Genomic DNA, 20,275 nt, shown 5'->3' with positions numbered 1-20,275 from the left:
CAGGTAGCTAAGTGGCAGAGCAGTGATCTGAGCCCAGGTCTCTGACTCCGAAGTCTGTATTCTTGCTCCTGCGGTATCCTGCTGTTGATGTGGAGTGATGGAATTCAGATCTAGATCCATACTTAAGATGATACATTTTGACACATATGTGTGTGTGTGTATGTGTGTGTATATATATATAAAAAACTGAATCATTTTGCTGTACACCTGAAACTAATACAGTATTGTAAACGAAATATAGTTCAACAAAAAAATGTTTTTTTAATGCTCCCTCATACTATCTGGACAGCAACAAAAATTGCTTTGTTTCTGAGTGGAGGGAGAGAGAAGGGGGAGGGGAAAACCCACCCCTAAGAATCAGGAACTCCAAGCTTGCCTCACATATGTTTGCAGACTGAATTTATATTTCTTGAGTGATATGAAAACGCTCGAGCTGGGAATTTATTTTAAATAATCTTGAATTGGTAGTACCTCCAGCTACCTGGCAGAAGCAAACGCAAGTTTCGTTAAGAGGAGCCCACCTTCAGCCCAGATGTTAAAGAATTTTCATAGGTAATGTTCCAAGGAAAATGGGCAGCTCATAAACAAAAGTCTCAAATCACACAAGGAAACAAGGCACTTTAAAAAGGGAGGGCAGAAACAACTGACAGCATTTTAAACCTCCGAAGATTTAAAATTTAAAAATTATCACAGTTATAAAGTGAATGTTTTTGTTTTAAAAATTAAAAAGCTGAACATATTTATGATGATTGAAATTTAAAATTCAGCATTTCAAAATTCTTGCTTTAACAGCAGATTAAACACAGCTGAAGAGAGAATTAGTAAGAGAATTACTCAGTGAGACACAGGAAAGTGTGAGGAGGTCTAATGGGTATAAAAGAAAACCAGGAGGAAAGGCGAAATGATGGCTGAAAATTCTCCAGAACCATTGAAAGCTATCAATCCATAGATTCAAGAAGTACAGCAAATCCCAAGCAGGATAAATAAAATTAATCCAGACTAGACAGTCAGAATGAGACTGCTGAACACTAAAGCTGAAGAGAAGCTCTTACGTGGCTAGAGAGAAAAGCAGATTGTCTTTAAAGGGGAACAGTTGAACTGATGGCTAACTTAGAAACAGGAACAGTGGAAGGCAGAAGTCATTTGAATGGTATCTTCAGTGTGTAGAGGAAAAAAACCTTTCAGCATAGAATTCTATGCCCTGTAAAAATGTCTTCCAGGAGCAAGGGTAAAATAAAGACAATTTTTAGACTAGCAAAACTCAGAAAGCATATCACTGATAGAACCGTACCAAAGGAAATTCTAGAATGTACTTCAAGTTAGGAGGAAAGTGATTCCAGATGGTAGTTTGGAGGTGGAACAGGGGATGATGAAGTGCAAAGAAAAGTGGTAAATATTTAGTCTAAATAACATTATAACATTGTCTGAATTTAAATGTGTGTGTGTGTGTATGCATACATATATACGTATGTATGTATGATGGTAATTACAATGCTTAATGTTATCTGAGCTAGAATTAAAGTCCATAACAATGATAAGATGGAGGGGTTGCTTATAATTTAAGTAGTCTAATGTGCAAGTATTATATAGGAGGAAGGTAAAGGTAACAGACTGTAAGTTAAGTATTTATAGTAAAAATTTCAGGGTCTAAACCTTGGGACTAGAAACAAACCATGCAACTTGCAAATAGGTAGCAGGGAGAAGTTGCAGGGAAAGACAGCAAGAAGGAAAAGAAAAGAAAAATTGAAAAGATGGGACTTTTTTTACAGATTAGCTTTGTGAGGGGGACAAAGCTTCTCAGAGACCAAAATTCCATGTAATAAAACTCTGAGCCACTTATTGGATTTCCAGTCCATCTAAATGATGAGCGTCATTGATGGCAAAGCAACATGTAACAGTAGAACAGTAGAGAATTAGACCTGGCACACGAGTGGCATTTCCTAACAAAAAACGTTGAGTTACCAAGGTGCTTTTGTTAGAATTGCAATGAAATTAGGGAGACACCAATAATCTAAAAGTCCCTGGACTAAAGAAAGCAAGTAGTAGGCATTGATATTTTATATTCAAATTGAAGTAACTTCAGTGTCACTTATGTGGAGTCTCCAATTGTTGACTGGTTGATTTGGCTTTAACACCAGTGACACAACATAATGGAGCTTGGCACCAGTAATGTTTCTCAGCAAGATACTGAAATGCATCCTGTTCAAATCCCTAACTGTCCCTTGACTGGGCAGGAGAGGTGCTGCCAGGCTGTGTATACAAGGGTTAACTCGCTTGGGAGAAACCAAGAGGAATGCTAAGGGATCAAGACATGACATGCTGCCCATTGTTTGTAGCTCCAGGATCAAAATATACAATTATACATGCCAAATAAATTCTAAACCTGTAAGGTAGGAAAAGAGGGGTGGCTCTGACTACAGGTGCCAGAAGCATTAAATAACCTTCCCAGACAAGGTGCACCACTGTTGTCTTGAATGCTGCAGGGTCCCCACGGGTCTGGCATTTTCCCCCATGCTAGACAATGTGCATTCACTGCAGGAGTCTCTGTTAAGCCTCTGTCTCCCAGACCTGCTGGCTCCTGGTGCCCAGCCCTGACACAGAGGTGCCTTTGTGAGTGTAATTACCTTCCCCTGTATTAGAAATAGTCTGTTTCAAGCTGTATTTGCAGGTACAGCTAGAGTAAGCAGGAATTAGCATGTGAAAAGACCTGCCCTGGCCCTGACTTCTTTATCAACCACCATCCTTCAGGATGGTTTTTTTCCCTCAGATTGATTGGGCAGGTGTGATACCATCCACGATGAAGAGCTTTAAAAGAAGGAAAAAGACACTGGAGATAGCAGCGTATGTGTGTTAAGATACAAATCCTGTTGTGTTTTTATCTTTTGACAATTTCATGCCAGACAGAGCTGCCAGAGTAAGCTTGGGTGGATGATTCCAGCAACTTAAGGATTGATTAAAGCTCCTTTGGGCTTTCAACATAGTGTCCACATCCAAAAAAGCATGAGAAGTAAAACAGATATTTCCTTTGCCATGGCCATACAGTGGCCAACGTCTCTAAACCATTTTGGAGAAAGAGTGCTTTAACGAAGAGTAAGAGATCAGATGATTGCATTTTTCATTTATTAATTTCCCCCAAGTGATCTTACTGTGTGTACAAAGGAACTTCAGGGCCAACCAGGGAATGTCCAAGGGCAGGGCTGCCTAGAGCAGGGAAATGTGGGGATTTTTCTTAAGGGGAGGAACATTTAAAGATTTATTTTAGGTGGTACACACTTTGTCATTTATTAATTTTTTAATGGCCAAAGTACTTCTTTTTGTGTTGCTGACGCAGGCTCTTGGGCAGCATGGAATGTTTCCCTTTATTATAAAGTTGCCTGTTCAGAATGGCTGATCACTTAGTGAAAAATGGTACGTGGGGCAAGTAGGATTCAAGTCAAACAGGTTTACGTTTTGATGTAGGACTGGAGGATGGGTGTTCACTGAGAAGTGAAGGATTTATCAAGGAATCTGGGGAACATTCTCACTGTTGGAACTTTAAATGCCTTTCTCACATCCTGTCTCCCTTTTCATTGTGCCAAACTGGCACCTGCCTTTGTGCCTTAGGCCTGGAGGAAGTCGGGGGCGGGGAGGAGGGCGGGAGGAGACCAGGAAAATTTAATAAGCCTGTGCCTTTTTCTTCAACCCTTTGCAAAGTTAGCTTTCCTTGGGAACTGGACTTTGATGCCTGGGGTGTGAGAGAGGTGAGAGACACCTCATGACTCAGGAGGAGTGATGTGCTGCTGGGAGATGCCGGAGCAGGTGCCGGGGGGCTGCGGGAGGATGCAGGCTCCGGGAGAGGCAGGGACCACAGACCTCCTCATCCCCAGCGGCCCTCACACTTGTCCTGGACTCGATACTTTACATGGGACTTTAATAATTATTTCCTTGTGTATTCCTAAACCCCTGTCCCCCTCCCTGCCCTGAAGAAGGCAGCCTTTGGCCATTTGGATGGGAGAGGAAGGTTCAGAGCTCCGTTTCCCCCAGTGCTCTTTCATTACACAGCCACACAGCCATAGAGGGGAGGGTACCTCTCTCAGGTCCCAGGGCTGCTTCGTACCTTGCTCAGTGGAAATTAGAGTTTCTAAATGTTTTCACTTGCTGGCTAGATGGTTCTGCCTCTGTGGAGCAGAGATGGTGGCCATTCCACAAGGTAACTTTCTTCCTTCACTTTCCCTTTCCTTCCTGTTTTTTCAGATAATCAGAAACTGAAACGTCTTACAGAGTCTCACCTTGGCTCCAGCATGCATAAATTATTTAAGCACATTGTCTGATCCCTAGTAGGAAAAATACAGCATATTTCTGACCATTTTTCCTTTAGTGTTTTACAGTGTAGCTCCGCCTTTTCCTTAGATGTGGTCTTTCTTTGTTTGTTTGTTCATCTGTGTTTTGATCAAGTCATTTTTCTTCTTAGTCATTTGGAACTGTTTTCAAACATCTCTTAAAGCATATCACACCTCTTATTAGGCTCGTATTCTCACACTGATACATGATTTACTGTCATGATTTCAGGAAAGCAGAGTTCCTTCTTGGGAGAACCCAGCTGCTTCTTCACTCGGCCTTACTCTTCTTGTGTCACGGGGATGTTTCTAATTTCAGGTCACGTATCAGTGTATCCCAAGCCTCTCATTTCTCTCTTTAGTTGTGGTGTTTTCTGTGGGAGTTGGCAAAGCCAAATCAGTGTCACTAGGAACATGTCTTAGGCCCTAACAGGCCAAGATTTTGTTGTTTTCTAAATTAAATCAGACAGTAGTTTCTGGCTCCTGGTTGCTTACACTCTGAAATAGGCAACACTGACGTAGGCAGATATACAGCACTGAGAAAGTGTAGACAGTGTGGAGCCATGTGGAATCTACTCCTTGTCTATCTTCTACTTACTTGGACAGGGTGGTGTTTGGGTTTAAATGAATGAAGAGGAGGTATTTAAGAGGTTGATGTGCCTAGCTTAGCAGTCATCAAAGACGATGTAGAGTGATAGGTGTGCCTTGATTGATCAGATGAATGGGGGGCATTGAGTAGCTTTACCTGAGAGGAATCAGGCTGACCAGGAGAGGAAAATGGGAGAGTGAAGTCATTACAAAGCTTTGACAAGGGTGACAATACCGGGCCTAATCCACAGGACAGCCAAGACCATGATGATGGTGTTTTTAAAGCAGCATATAGAAAAGAAGGCAGTATGGCTGAGGAGATGTTAGACCATACCGCCCCCTCACTCTCCCACAAAAAAGAAAACCAAAAAACTGGATAGCGTGAATTTAAGAAGAAAAGCATAACTGAACCACAGAAGCATGACCCCGACTTTGGAACAGTTGATAATATTACTGTTGAAGGCGATGCTCCAAAACATATATGGTGGTTGCAATGTTTATCTTGCTGGTGAAAATTAAGGGCAAATCAAAATTTTAATACTTTAAATTAAGGGCCACTTTATCTGTGATAGGCACTTAATATTTTCTAATCGGGGGGGGGGACATGTTAAAGGGAAAATATTACCAGCAAAAAAAGAAAAAAAAATGAGCAGAGCATATAGACTGAAGTTCTATAGATGCAGAAATTTGGGAGATGAGGTCCATAGTAAAAACTAATAGATTTAGTTAAAAGCAAGATTTGTGTGAGGAGGAATTTTATCATCCTAAAAATTACTCCAAAGTGATTTGTTTAGTAAGACAATAATATGGCTTTTTTTTTTTTTTTTTTTTTTTTTTTTTTTACTATATTGAAGCAGCCAGACATGAAGAAGATTTAACTGATCTTAATATGAGTTGGTCATTTGGTATTTAATTTGAATATCTCCTGGACAGACTCTGCCTGTGAGCAAATAGCGAACAGAACTTATGGGAAGGTTTGTAGGCAAAATAAGGAAAAGGAAGTGAAAATAGACAAACAAATGAGTGATAGTATTACCCTTACTCAGTAACTCTCCCTGGAGTATAACTTTTTGAAAAACTAATCATCAGGAAAGGATTGGATGCTACATGGATACTGGTGTTATGCTGTACTTTTTCCCCTTGAAAAAACTGGGAGAGGTGGAAAAAACTTGAGCGTCCTGACTTTTGGACCTGTCTCTGGCACTGCCTCCAAGGACGTCCCTTAAGCAAGCCAACAGCAAGGCCCTTAATAAACATGCAATTGATAGGTTAACTGTCCTGGGCATCAATTTGCACATGTATAAAATGAGGAATTTGGGTGTAGTGAATTTTGTAGTTCTTCTTTTCAGTTATGCATTTAACAGTTTGGGTGTTAACAGAAGTGTGGGCTGATTGGCCATACGTGATGGGGGATCTGTACTCAAAGTGGCCAGAGGCAGCTTAACACATCCATGGGTGAGTTGATTGAAGAACAGCCAACATGACAGAATCCAGATTCCAAGCATTTGTTCTGGTTGGAAGGATGGGCCAAACTAGGATGAAGTTTAATAGGATTAAACACAAAGCCCTGCTTATGTTACTTGTTTAGGACAACTAATTAAGTTACAGTAGACCTAGGTTAACAGCGGTTCACATGAAAAAGACTAAGGGCTTTATTAGCCACAAGCTCAGTGTGAGTCAGGAGTGTAATGCGGGTGTCAGAAAAGCAAAGGCTGCAGTAACAGATGTGTAGTGTTAAGGAACTTTGACAGATTGGAGGCTGGCATCAGGCAAATACCCGAGAGCCAACATCACTAGACCTCAATAAATGTCACTGGGCTTGGCTAGATCTGTGGAATCTGGATGGATTCATTATTTTCCTTGAAGAATCTCTAAATTTGATGAGCATTTTTAGGCATTAGAAATCTGTGAAAGAAATGGTAGTAAATCATTAAGTGTTGAAAGGGGGGGCTTCTGAAGGTAGGTAGGTTTAGCCTACCTGAAACACAGTATATGTCTTGTGGTTTTCATTAGAATTTTATATTGTACTTCTGGGCATGCATCAATTTTCAAGGCCTCCCCGTGGCATTATTTTGGCACCAGAAATTATTTGGTGAGGACTTTGCCTTAGTTGCTAATTGTTCTACACAGAGCTCTTAAATATATAGGAATTATTATAAACATTTTAAGGCTTTAGGACAGGCATTTGTCAATGTTTCATAAACCCTGGGGCAGTCGGGCTAAGTATATGAATAAATTGGGGGAATCCATGAACCCCTTGAAAAGGTGTCTAATTTTTTACATATGTGTAATTTTTCCTGGGAAAGAGTCCAACATTTTCATCAGAGTCTCAAACAATATGAAAAACAAACCCCTTCCCCTACCACCTTTATAATTTGTCCACTTCCTAGTGTGTAAACACAGAGGTATCTTGGTTGTTGCTGCCCATCTTCTGAGAACAGATCCTCCTTGAAATGCCAGTGACCTGCCATCAATTAGGGATTTAAAATGATGTGGCAGGCAGAGTTCCGAAAATGTTTTCATCGGAATCTTACCATTAGAATAAACAAGAACTCTCCCCTCTCGCTTATACCATGCAGTAAAATGTTTTATTTTAAAATACAAGATTCTGATTTATTACTTGCAGAATTTGGGTTATATATATTTTTTTCTGTTCCCCTTTCGACTTGTAAGTACAAATTTGGTCTTCTCCAGGAATATTTTGTTCTGAGGGAAGTTCCAAAGAAGCTTGATCTTCTGAATGGGATATGTGTTTCATGTGGTTTTTCTTCCTTTTCAAACATACAGGGTGCCAAAGCATGCTTTCTGCGGGACATTCCTTTCTCGGCCATCTACTTCCCATGCTATGCTCATGTGAAGGCTTCCCTTGCAAATGAAGATGGGCAGATTAGCCCCGGAAGCCTGCTCTTAGCTGGCGCCATAGCCGGTGAGTGTCCTCAGAGCTCTGTTCCCACCATGCCACTGTACTGGAATTTTTGCTTATAGTTCTCGACAGGGTACATGTGAGATGGCTTTAGATTGCTTTGAAGAGCTACTAAAATGAAAGGGAAAGAAATGAATCTTACTTCTGGCAGCTTAGACTATTAGACAAGCTTAATTTCTCAACTCCAAAAACTCGTTAAAAATTGGTGCGTTTGTAGTATTGTTGGATTCCAATTCAGGTTCCATGTCATTTCATATTTTCACTTCATGGTGTAAGAACAAGAACTGTTCAGTCAGAAGTTTTTTAAAATGTTAATACTTGTGGCTTAAAGGTGTCTAACCAAAATAGTACATAAAACTTGTCCAGGGCTTCCCTGGTGGCGCAGTGGTTGAGAGTCCGCCTGCAGATGCAGGGGACACGGATTCGTGACCTGGTCTGGGAGGATCCCACGTGCCGCGGAGCGGCTGGGCCCGTGAGCCGTGGCCGCTGAGCCTGCGCGTCCGGAGCCTGTGCTCCACAACAGGAGAGGCCACAACAGTGAGAGAGAGGCCCGCGTACCGCACGAAAACAAAAAACAAAACAAAACAAAACTTGTCCAGAATTTAAGCTGTAGTTATTGTCATTGAGGGAAAAGAAATGTAATAGAACTAGAAACAGCTTGGGTCTGTTAGATACCTAATTGCTGCTAGCTGTGTAAGGTCGTAAGATTGGGTGTGTGTGTGTGTGTGTGTGTGTGTGTGTGTGTGTGTGTGTGTGTATTGAATCTCAGAGAGAAATGACTGTCTTCTATAGTGCTACAGTGAAAGTATCGACAGAAGAAAATAGACGCAGACGTTGGCTTCTACATTCCCAGTGTAAATCCTTAGAGGAAATTTGATTATAGCCCCAGCAGGAATGAGTTCATTCTTTGATGCTTTTCCTTGTTTAGAGACCCTAAAGGCTAGAACAATCTGGATTAGCTCTCCAGGTGGTGACAAACATTTAATGAGTTAACAGACCCTAAGGCAGTCATGGGGTGCCTGGGTCCAAACAATTTTGATACAGGTGTTGTTCTCATCAGACATGTGGCTTGAGTCTCTTGAGAAGTACCCCCTGCTTTGAGAAGTTGTTTGCTGTTTTGTGAGCCCCATGTCCTGCCTGTAGCCTGGGGAGCCCTGGAGGCGGGAACCCATGGAGCTCCTCTGTAATTCTTGGTTAATCCCTTTTCTTCAAAGGTGGTGATGTTGGTGTATGAGGCAGGGCTGTCCTTTCCTGGCTGCTCAAGGAGCCTCGTTGCATGAGTAGCAGTGAGACCACTCTACCTAAATCAGAAAAGCATGATCTCAAGACTCAACCGTAGAATTCCCTGTTTTAATCCCAGTTTGGCCGTTGACTCACTCACTGTGTCCTTTATATGTCGTTTACAGATGTATAAACGATAATATCTTTGAACCAAAAGGGTATAATACTATTTGTTTCCAGTTATTTACTTGAAATAAGGTAGGACCTACTGGGGAAAACTAACATACCACTTAGTAGTATGTGACCTCGGGCAAGTTACTTAAGCTCCCCGGGCTTGGTTTCCTCAACCATAAAGGGAGATGGTAATTGTACTGACCGGAGAGAGTGGTTATGAGGCTCTAGTGAGAGCACCCATGTGGAGGACTGAGCCTGTAGCCTGGCAGAGAGTAAATACTCAGTACATGTTAGGCAGCATTATGTTGAATCCAAGAGAATCTGTCTGTTAAGTCACTCCAGAAATCAATTGCAACATCAGAAGATAAGTATTAGAGCTCAGATCAAAGTCTAGGACATTCTCCGAGCTTTGTTTTTTTTGAACCACAAAAATATTGCCTTTAACTCTTCCCTTGGAGAAGATAGCTACCCAGACATAATTTTTGTCTCTGGGTACACGTTTTCCTGGGTGATCTGCGCGGCCAGAACTGTAGAAATTACAAGTGGATTTTTTTTTTCTCTTTTAAAGTTTATTGTCTTCTAATTTTTGTAGGATTATGAAAATATTGACCATTGTAAAATATTTGGAAAGTATCGGAACGCATAAATGAGATAACAGTATCCATTATTCCATGACTGTAAGATAATCACCATTTAATACTTTTGCTAATTTCTCCCCCCGCCCCCTTGGATGGTTTTTAACAGAACTGTAATCACACATTATGGGTATGTGGTTTTCACTTAGTATCGTTTCGGAAGCATTGTCCACCATCACAGCAGAATGGTTCATGGCATGTGCTGTGGGGCCAGACTATCCGGGTTCAAATTCCAGTTTCCCTGCTGAGAACTGTGTGACCTGAATGAGTTACTTAATGCCTCTCGGCTTGTTTCTCCACCTCTATATGGAAATAAGAACAGTCTTAGTCTTGTAAGATTATTATGAGGATTAAGTGAATTAATGGATATAAAGATCCAGGAAAGCACCCGGCACATAATAAGTATTTTTAAATGTTCAATAATAATATTAATTTTCTTATGTCATTTAAAACTTTATAAACAAAATTTTTAATTTGCTTCATACTTACATCATCTTCAATATTAGATGACAAACTTTGTTTTCAAAAAAAAATTTAAATACATGGTATTGTTAAAAAAAACATCTTTGTGCATAAGGCTTTCCCGCCCCCATTCTGGATTGTTTTCTTGGGAGAAATAAATTCTCTGAAGTGAGTTTGCTGGTTTAAAAAAAAAAAAAATTATGATTGTTTTTAAGGCATTGCCATGTCCTTCTTGAAAGTTTGAACTGCTTTACACCCCATTCTGCTGTTATTTTAGCCCTCTAGCCATCCTGTTGTCTTTCAGAGTTGTTTTCCACGTACCTTCTGTGTTAGTTCTTTGTTGCCACATAACAGGTTACCCCAAACTTAGCAGTCTCAAACAACACTTGTTTATTATCCCAGTTTCTGTGGGTTGCGAGCAGCTTATCTGGGGACCTGCAGCTCGAGTCTGTCATGAGGTCGCAATCAAGACGTCAGCCAGGGCTCTAGAAGGCCTGATTGGGGTCGGAGGACGCAGTTTGAAGATGGCTCAGTCGCACGCACAGCATTGGCAGGACGCACGGCATTGGCAGGACCGTCAGTTCCTTGCCACAGGGCCTCTCCATAGGTCCTTGGATGTCCTCGTGACACAGCGGCTGGCTTCCCCCAGAGCAGGACCAGAGACAGAGGGAGGGGGGAGAGGGAGGGACAGGGCAGGAGAAGTTGGGGGAGGAAGGTGAGAAGAAGAGGAAGCAAATAGAAGCTGCAGTGTCTTTATGACCAAGCCTTGTAAGTCGTACTCCTTCATTTTCACACTGTCCTATTAGTCCTACTGATGAGCCCTCCATAACGTGCATGAAGACGATGCAGAGGCAGAGGTGTGAACACCAGGAGGTGAAGATCACTGAGGCCCATTTGGGAGCCAACTGTCACGCTGACTATAGAACGTTTACTTTCACTTTATTGTCCATCTTCCCCTTCCCCGTAAGACAGGATAATATAAGACAGACTTCGTCATTGGTTTTTTCTTGAAAGGACAGGTAAGCCACAAAGCTTGATGGTCTTTATCTTCCACAAACCTGTATAAACTATGTAATGAGAACTAAGCTACTTTCTTAATTTCATAACAGACATCAGAAGCCAATGGCAACTGTCATAACCTCCATTCTCATTATAGTTAGGGATGTTTCTGTTATCCAGTTTTTTAACCTTATTTGGAGGTTCCAGTCAATGTGGTAAATATGAAAAGGAAGTAAGAGGCATACATATTAGAAAAGAAGAAATGAATCTATCATTATTTGAAAATGATTATGTACCTGAAAATCCAAATTAAAATGCCTAAAAATGTACCAGAATTAATAAGGAAGATTAGTAATGTTTTTTTTTTTTTAAGTAAGATAAACATAAAAATCTATATCCAGTGATAAGCAGTTAACTGATGTCCTGGGAGGAAGCAGGGCCACCATCTGCTGAGTGTAGAGCCTTGCAGGTGTGCTCGGCCAGGGAGCTGAATTCAGTATGGAAAGGGCAAGAAGACTGCCGTCAGAAGGGTGCCCAGTGCGACACCATCCAGAAGGGCAGTGAGCACAAAATGCACCACACGTGTGTGGGCTGTTGGTTGCAAGCCAGATCAGACCCCCATGTTCCTCTTGTGGATACCAGGGGAAGAAAGGCATTTCCTCAGGAGGGGACACAGTGATGGGGTTGGGTATGCACAGAAGCCCAGGAAGTAGGTCCCAGGGCCAGAGTGATCTTTGTTGTCATTAAGAGAAAGGAGAAAAGCTGATCTCAAAATAAGCTATGAGGAACAGTAATTGACCACTAACTTATTTATTATAAGAAATGTCTTAATGCTATTTTTATATGTTATATAAAATACACATTTTAATATAAAATATGATTTTTATATTTTATATTTCAATTTATCTCTTACACAGGATATGTATATTTTTTTGTTGAACAATACTATTATACATAAGATGGATCAGGGTTCAGTGAACATGATTTTACCTTTTATGTTTTGACAGGAATTTCAGTTATTCAGTAAGTATTACCTTACTTTCTCCAAAAATTTGATTTGATTTAAAGTTAGATTGCTTTAGTAATATACAGCTTTTTAACAGGTGGTTGTTAGTATCTTAAAAGGTAGAGAGGGCTTCCCTGGTGGCGCAGTGGTTGGGAGTCCGCCTGCCGATGCAGGGGACACGGGTTCGTGCCCCGGTCCGGGAAGATCCCACATGCCGCGGAGCGGCTGGGCCCGTGAGCCATGGCCGCTGAGCCTGCGCATCCAGAGCCTGTGCTCCGCAACGGGAGAGGCCACAACAGTGAGAGGCCTGCATACCGCAAAAAAAAAAAAAAAAAAACGTAGAGAATATTAAATTTTTTTAGGTCTACGTATCTAGTGATAGGCTGGGAAGATCTTTAGATACTGGGAACGTCTCCATTAATTCACAGGATCGAGTTAAGACCAACAGATATTTGAATTTATGTTCATTAGCCAAAGTGCCTCATGTGTCAGAAGGTGAGGGTTGAAGCGAGGGGCCTGAAATTAAGGAACCAAATTCTGACTCACTCTAATTAAGTGTTACTTTTTTGATTAATGAAGGGCATTTCAATATGGTTTATGGATAATATCAAATGAAGGATATCCAATACTTCTCAAATGTTATAGAGTGACCGCTCATCCCAGATGGTCTTGTCAGAGTGGTGAGGTAGAGGAACAAGGCAGAGTGCAGTGATGGTCTTGTGATCTTGTCTTTGAATTAATTAGCTTTAGACTAAGTATTAATTCAGGAATATCTTTTTTTTTTTTATTTTTGTGGTACGTGGGCCTCTCCCGCTGCAGAGCACAGGCTCCGGACGCACAGGCCCAGCGGCCATGGCTCACGGGCCCAGCCGCTCCACGGTACGCGGGATCCTCCCGGACCGGGGCACGAACCCGCGTCCCCTGCACCAGCAGGCGGACTCTCAACCACTGCGCCACCAGGGAAGCCCCAATTCAGGAATATCTTTAAAAGAGTTATGTGTGTGACTGATCATGATGCTTTTACAAATGTATTAGAAGAATTAAGTTAGGAGAAAAGTACCATTGGCACATAATTATATAAAATTAACTATTTTTTAATTATGTGGACATAAAGCTTAAGATAATTTAAAAGCAATTCTTAGATCCTTAAAAAAAAAAAGAGTAATGGAGAGGTTGGAGGTTGGATCAAGGTGATGGACTGAGCATGTTGATCCATCTCTCCTCCCAAATACCTTAAAATGTTAGAAAATACGTGTTAAAAAACTCCTTATTAGCACCAGCCTTCAGAAGATAGGAACCAAAACCTGAAACAACTGAAAAATGCCACAGCCCAGAACACCGGCAGGAGAAATTACTTTTATTAATTTAAGAGCAAAGCCAGATAATTTTAACCTCTGAGTGAACAACAGATAAAATGCCTTGAGTGTTGGGGGAGGTTTTAGGGTAAATCATTAACAAGAGTTAAGGAACTGCATTTACTGCGGGAAGGTCGGCTTGCTCCTCTCTCTTCTCCTTTTTATATGGAACTTCAGGCAACATTTGAACGGGAGGCTAAAAGCCCAGAGCTGTACTCTAAAGGAAGGGAACACTTGCCTGGAGAGGGCAGTTGTAAAGAACTGAAAGAAAGCAGGGCAAAACTTAACGATTATTCCAGACCTTTACCACAGATGCCGGGGCGGGGCGGGGAGGGGAGGGGATGAACTAATAGCAGCTCTTCCAAAGAGGGGTAGAAAATAATTCCTTCTACCTCCAGAGTGAAGCACCCCGCATTGCAGGATTTGGAAGGTCCCTGCCCTGCCAGCCTATCTCAGCCCCTGCATGCAGTTACGGGCCTCACCCATTTCATAAACTCTCTCCATTCAGGAGAGAGGCCTGTGGGTGAGGCTGGCCCAGAGTGCAGTGGAAAGCTGTCCACAGCACAGATCAGCCTGTCCTTTGAACTTGAATGTCAGTAGACAGCCAGGGGTCCCCTCAGACAACAAGGAGCAATAAGGTAAGTAAACAGAAGAACTACAGAGAAAACAGGCAATTCAGGGAACAGAGGAGGACTTTTAAGAGCTATAATTAATAGGGTCCTCAGATTTGAAAGAAACACTCAGTAAGGAGGCTTTCTTGAAAGTTAATAAAAAGATTGCCAAACGTAGAAATCCATAAAAAAAACCACACACACACCAAATTTGACACATGGAAAATAAAGTCATGGGAAAAAGCAAACAAAAAACTCTAGAATATGGATCACAAATACAGAGATGAAAAATAACAGAAAATTTAAGAGATATGTAGGATGAATCCGAGAGGTGTAACATCTGTTTAATAGGAGTTATCCAGGGAGAAGCAGTAAGGAAAAGAGGACAGAAAACCAATCAGTAATGGAAGATTGGCTTCTCATCTGTGGTGCTGGCTTCCGTCAAAATGCCGAGGAGAGGAGGTCTTGATCTGCAGTTACGTTCCCAGCAGGCACGCTTGCCTTCAGGAGCAGGGGCCAAACCAGGGTAGTGCCTCCCAGCCAGGACTCACAGGTACCCCTCACAGACCTCTCGGAGGCAAAATGAAAAGTGAACTTAAGAAAGAGGACAGTGTGGGATATATGAAACAGAGCAGATAAAAGTTAAACCCGAGAGTCGGTCTGAATGACTGCTAACCTTGGCTTATGTGTTTTTGTACAAGAAGCGTCGTTGGGAGGCAGGTAATAGAAAGGGAGACAAAGGGAGGGGGCACCACCTCCTCAGCTTGCAGAGATGTCAGTGCTCATTTGTTGCACACACTGTAACTCACACCTGTGTAACAAACGCTCATGATATTTAGACAAATTGAATTAGTCAGGAAAGGGTGGAAATCAAAAGGGAAACACCTAGAAGCAGAGAAAATAAAAACCATAACTAACCCAGGATGGCAGAAGTCAGTCTACAAGCCACAACTGAATGCGTTCAGTGCCCCTAGTAAAAACAAACACTTTTAGCCAAGTTGTGAAAGAAAATCTAGTCATCTGAAATTCGAGAAAACAGTGACATAGAAAGATGGAAAGAGAATGGATTGAAAAATATGTACCAGGCAAATACCAACAATAAGCAAGTGTAGCAATATTAATGTCAAACTAAATGGAATTCAGGGTTTAAAAATAGCATTCAGAAGCACAGAGGCATGTTTTACACTTAGAAAAGATAAAGTTCACTAAGAAGCCTCTCTGTATTATCAACATAATATTGTCCTATGAAGCCTCAAGTTAAAAGTATGACGAGATGGCTTCCCTGGTGGCGCAGTGGTTGAGAGTCCAAAGCTGTGTTTTGCCAATCATGCTTTCTTTTTGTTGTAAATGACCTTCTACTCTCTAGCTGCTGGCCACCCCCTTAAAGAGTTATAATTTTTTTATTGGCTGGAGAACACCCAAGTTGTTCCAGTCACACAGGTAGGCAAGTGGCCCCAAGGTCTCACCATTTGTCTCATCTCTGAAGCACCAGCTGGGCAGCAGTCCCCTTCCTGTTGAGGAACCTAAAAGCTGCCTCGCCTTCTCTTGTTCTCCCATCTTTGGGAAGAGAGAAAACTTGACCTCTTTTTGTTGTTGTTGTTGTTTTTATTTGGTTGCACTGGGTCTTAGTCGTGGTACGTGGGCTCCTTATTTGTGGCATGCGAACTCTTAGTTGCGGCGTGCATGTGGGATCTAGTTCCCTGACTGGGAATCAAACCCGGGAGCCCTGCATTGGGAGCACAGAATCTTAACCACTGCACCACCAGGGAAGTCCCAAGACTTGACCTCTTGCTCAGCATTGTCTTGACCCCTTTGCAAGCCGGGAGAGATCAGGCAAATTGGCTCAGGTTCCTTGCCATCCCTGACCCCCCAAATCAACACATCTCCAGTGGCCAAGCTCTTCCTGGTAGATGCTGCCTTCCTGGCCTTGCTTTGGAGTAGCCTGATGCTATTCTCCAGGTGAGTTTAGCAAATCTCCACACCAGAAATCCCCTGTCCACAGGGATATCCACAGTCCCTCCGAGGCCCTGGCAGCTGTCCTCCTAGGAGAGGTGGGAGCTGGGGGTGGAGAGGATGAGAGTCGTGTGCAGGCCGCCATGTTTCCAGTACCCCGCCCCCACCAACACACACACCAATCACTTTTTACCAGGCAACTTGCTAAACATCTTTCACGTTTCTCTTGGCATTTTTATTCCACTGATCAATGTCTTTCCTCCCTGCCCTCCCCAATACTTCTCTCTTTTTTCATAACAAGTAGCTATTTATGAAAACTGCCCTAACTGAAGGAAACTTTTTACCCATTTTATTGCTTGTATGTCTTTCACATTCACACTCTGACATGCCTGCCCACCGTTGTAAGGAGGATTTTATTGCGTGTCTGAAGCAGACAGCCTTGCTAAACTCTTTCTAAACCAGGAAGTGAAACAAAATTGGTGGTGTGAACACAGTGGGTTTCTAAGCATTTTTCATGTTTCCTTCCATTATGTTGGAGGATAAATTCCTGGCTCAAAGTTGAAATAATTCCTCTAAGCTAATAGGAAATTCAGTATGACTTACCCAGCGAAGCACTGGATATAGAGTGAGCTTTCTCACATGCAAAAACGTGATGCATTTTATAAAAACTGTTAACATGAATGTTTGAGGAGCTTAGTATAGATGCAAGAGGAAAAGATACAGCTTAGTGATATAAATGCAAACGTGTACTCTGCAGATTTTCCCCCAGGCACATACGCACACACTGTAACTTTAAAGCTGTCTGTTAGAAGGATGAGATGGAGTTGTGAGCCAGACCACGTTGGTTTGGACAGAAATTCTTACAGAATTATTAAGCCTTAAAAAAAGCAAAGGAGATTTATGCATCTGCATTTGACCAATTTGGTTTGGAATAGGTTCATAATGGAAAAGTAATAAAACCATAAGAGACAGTGTCTTCTGAGTACAGTCTCGCTTTTAAAAAATCTAAACATGGGCTGCCCCAGTTTGGATAAAATGACTGTAGAAAACCTTCCCATTGGTAATTTTGGGAGGGTTTTTTTGGTTGTTGTTGTTTCTTTTTCATTGATTATCAGCCAATATAAATTTTAAGTTTTCTGTCATATTTTTTCTGGAGATGTCAGTCACAGGAAAGAGGAATCCTAAAGTGTGTTATCTGTGGGCGCCTCCCCTTCAGATCACTACACACACACACACACACACACACACACACACACACACACACACACACACACACACACACACACACACACACACACACACACACACACACAGAGTGTTTGTTTAGCTGTCTGTAAAGTCTTTCTCTGATGTAAATGAAGAGGTTAGGGTTTGGAAGGTGGGGGGTGGTTGAGTGTTTGTGAGAAGGCACCTCTGGTGACTGCCAGAAAAGCAGGAAGAGGAGACCGATAACAAGCTTCACCTCTGAAAACTCAGACCTAGTAACTCTGATTTCCACAGGAAAGCAAAAGAAAAAACAAACAAACAAAATCTTTCTCCGTTTGTTCTCAACCACTCGAAGTCATCGTCTTGATAAATAATTCCTTAAAATCTGTTTAAGAATATAAGCGTAACAAACGGAGGCTGGTGATCTGGAGACGAGGCGTGTGCCCCTCTAGGTGTGTTGGAGCCTCCTTCACTGCGGACGGACGAGAGTCACAGCTGTGCTTCCCAGAGGGGACAGCAAAGAGGCATTTGATTTCATCTTCTTTCCACGGCCGGCAGTTCAAAGCACAGTTCTTTTTATATAGGGAGAATGTGACGGGACTGCGAAGGTGTTGTCTTTCCTGCAGGTATGCCTGCGGCATCTCTAGTGACCCCCGCTGATGTTATCAAGACGCGATTACAGGTGGCCGCCCGGGCCGGCCAGACCACTTACAGCGGAGTGATAGACTGCTTTAGGAAGATCCTTCGGGAAGAAGGCCCAAAAGCTTTGTGGAAAGGAGCTGGCGGTATGGAAATAATTTGCTCTTAACTAAACCTTTGGTATCAGGTGAATTTTAAAAATCTAATTGCATCTGTTATTTCTTATTTCTTTCAAAGCTCGTGTGTTTCGTTCCTCCCCCCAGTTTGGTGTAACTTTGCTGACCTATGAATTGCTGCAGCGATGGTTCTACGTTGATTTTGGAGGAGTGTAAGTATCCTGCTAAATTTCAGCTGCTTCTCATAGTCTGTTGTCATTGAGAAAGGTATGTCTATTTAGTCCCTATGATAAAGTAGAAAAGATGTAGGAAAATACTGAAGTCATGTTATCAAACTCATTTCAAAAGGGAACATACAGCTAACTAGAATTCCACAATTCCTCTCTGATCCAGACTTGAGCAGTTTTTGAACGTTGTTTTTACCAAGTGAAAAAACAAAACTAAAACTCAGATTCTCGCTCTATTTTCTCTCCTTTTAGGAAGCCCATGGGATCAGAGCCAGTTCCTAAATCCAGGATCACACTGCCTGTTCCCAATCCCGATCACATTGGGGGCTACAAACTGGCAGTTGCCACGTTTGCAGGGATTGAAAACAAATTTGGGCTTTACCTACCTCTCTTCAAGCCATCAGTATCTACCTCACAAGCCATTGGTAGAGGCCCGTAGGACCGTCCCTGGGCTATTGCTGTGGCTTTGTTGTTACTGCAGTGAAGAATGCCCCATCTTGGACTGAAGCAACACTTCATTCCTTTCACTTCCATCTCCTGTTTAAATTCAAGTCGAGGCTTTTTATAAGGTGAAATCATTTATTTTCTGTGTGGTTTCTTAACCTAGATCATTGTGAAATTTTTCATAATTATTCTTTGGGCCTCTGCTCACAAACCTTTGTGTCTGACATTTGCTGGGATTTGGTCAACACTAACCTGATTTGGAGGAAGAAGCAAGTCTGAATACAAATTAGAACCATTCTCTTTAGGATTAGGATTATAGTCCCGAAGAGGCCATTGAGAGGGAATCATGGTGTTCAGAGCAAAAGTGTTCCGTGTCTATTTAACCTGCTAGGAAACTGGGTGCATATTTATGAAAGTAAAAAACACTGGAAGAAATGAAAACATTATCAGAAATAGCCAGCCTGGCTTCAGATTTTAAGCATGCACTAATTCTGTCTCTGGATTATATTATGAAGCTTTTATGTGAAACATGTTTTTTTGTAATGAAAACCACATTGAAGATGTTTAATAATCATATTCTGTTACTGGTACTAAGACGACTAGGGAGAAGTCTTTTGTGCTTTAGCGAAAGTACTGTTGGCACTGTACTCTGTAGATGGAGAAACCTGGATATGCAGCATCTCTCCTAATTTGGGGTAACTGCTCATATGAAGGACATGTGCTGATTGCTACCTATTTCAATAAACACTGTAGAAAAACACGTGCCTCCGTGTTACTGGTACCTACCCTCGCCCCCTCCCAATCCCCCGTAATTGGCATCCATTTGCTTTTAAAATCCATCTTATCTTGAATCATGGAAGAGAAATACATTGCAATATAAGTTTTTATATAATTTGTGGTGCCTTGCACAATGGTCAGAAGGCTCATGTGTTTGTGAAGAAAGAAATAAACTATTTTTAAAGCTACTGAATTGTTTGCTCTTGTTACGTCATGTGGTGAATGACCGCAATAATTGTCATCATTGGACTCTCTGTGTTTCATTTTGAGGGCGATTTGTTCGTATTGGCACGGATACATCCTCGTCTTTCAAGGTGACGTGTACCCTTGTCTTCAGTATGCCGGTGTTCAGCGTGAATAAGAGAAACTACATTTAACCCCAGATGAGCGAGGAACCTAGCAAAGTGATACTTGCTCTAGTCATTCTCAGTGCTTTGGGCAGTTTCTTATCGTGAGAATTAATATAAAGCTTCACTGGCAGTTGGGCGTGAAAACTGGTATGAAATGGCAATGGTATTTTCTCATTCTCTCTGACTCTTCCTCGTACCAAAACCATATGCCGCTGTGTCTGACCTTTGGTAATATTTGACCAACACTGTAATGACCGGTGGAAAGCTGTTAGT

General features: G+C 41.9%; 1 protein-coding gene across 8 annotated transcripts in view; it reads left to right on the top strand.

The window, feature by feature from the left end:
* Positions 1-19,840, top strand: part of SLC25A13 (solute carrier family 25 member 13) — a 221,912-nt gene extending 202,072 nt beyond the window's left edge. For all 8 annotated transcript variants that reach the window (XM_067042538.1, XM_067042537.1, XM_059074831.2 and 5 more), the window contains 4 exons: positions 7,692-7,830; positions 18,076-18,234; positions 18,326-18,416; positions 18,684-19,840. In XM_067042538.1, the coding sequence (XP_066898639.1) occupies positions 7,692-7,830; positions 18,076-18,234; positions 18,326-18,416; positions 18,684-18,870 (576 nt within the window). In that variant the 3' untranslated portion in view covers positions 18,871-19,840. The remainder of the gene's footprint in view (positions 1-7,691; positions 7,831-18,075; positions 18,235-18,325; positions 18,417-18,683) is intronic.
* Positions 19,841-20,275: the final 435 nt, after the last annotated feature.

Source organism: Kogia breviceps, chromosome 9, assembly GCF_026419965.1.
Source record: "Kogia breviceps isolate mKogBre1 chromosome 9, mKogBre1 haplotype 1, whole genome shotgun sequence".
Classification (NCBI taxonomy): Eukaryota; Metazoa; Chordata; class Mammalia; order Artiodactyla; family Physeteridae; genus Kogia; species Kogia breviceps.
The sequence above is the reverse complement of the archived record's forward strand: the minus strand, read 5'-3'. Positions and strand labels throughout refer to the sequence as shown.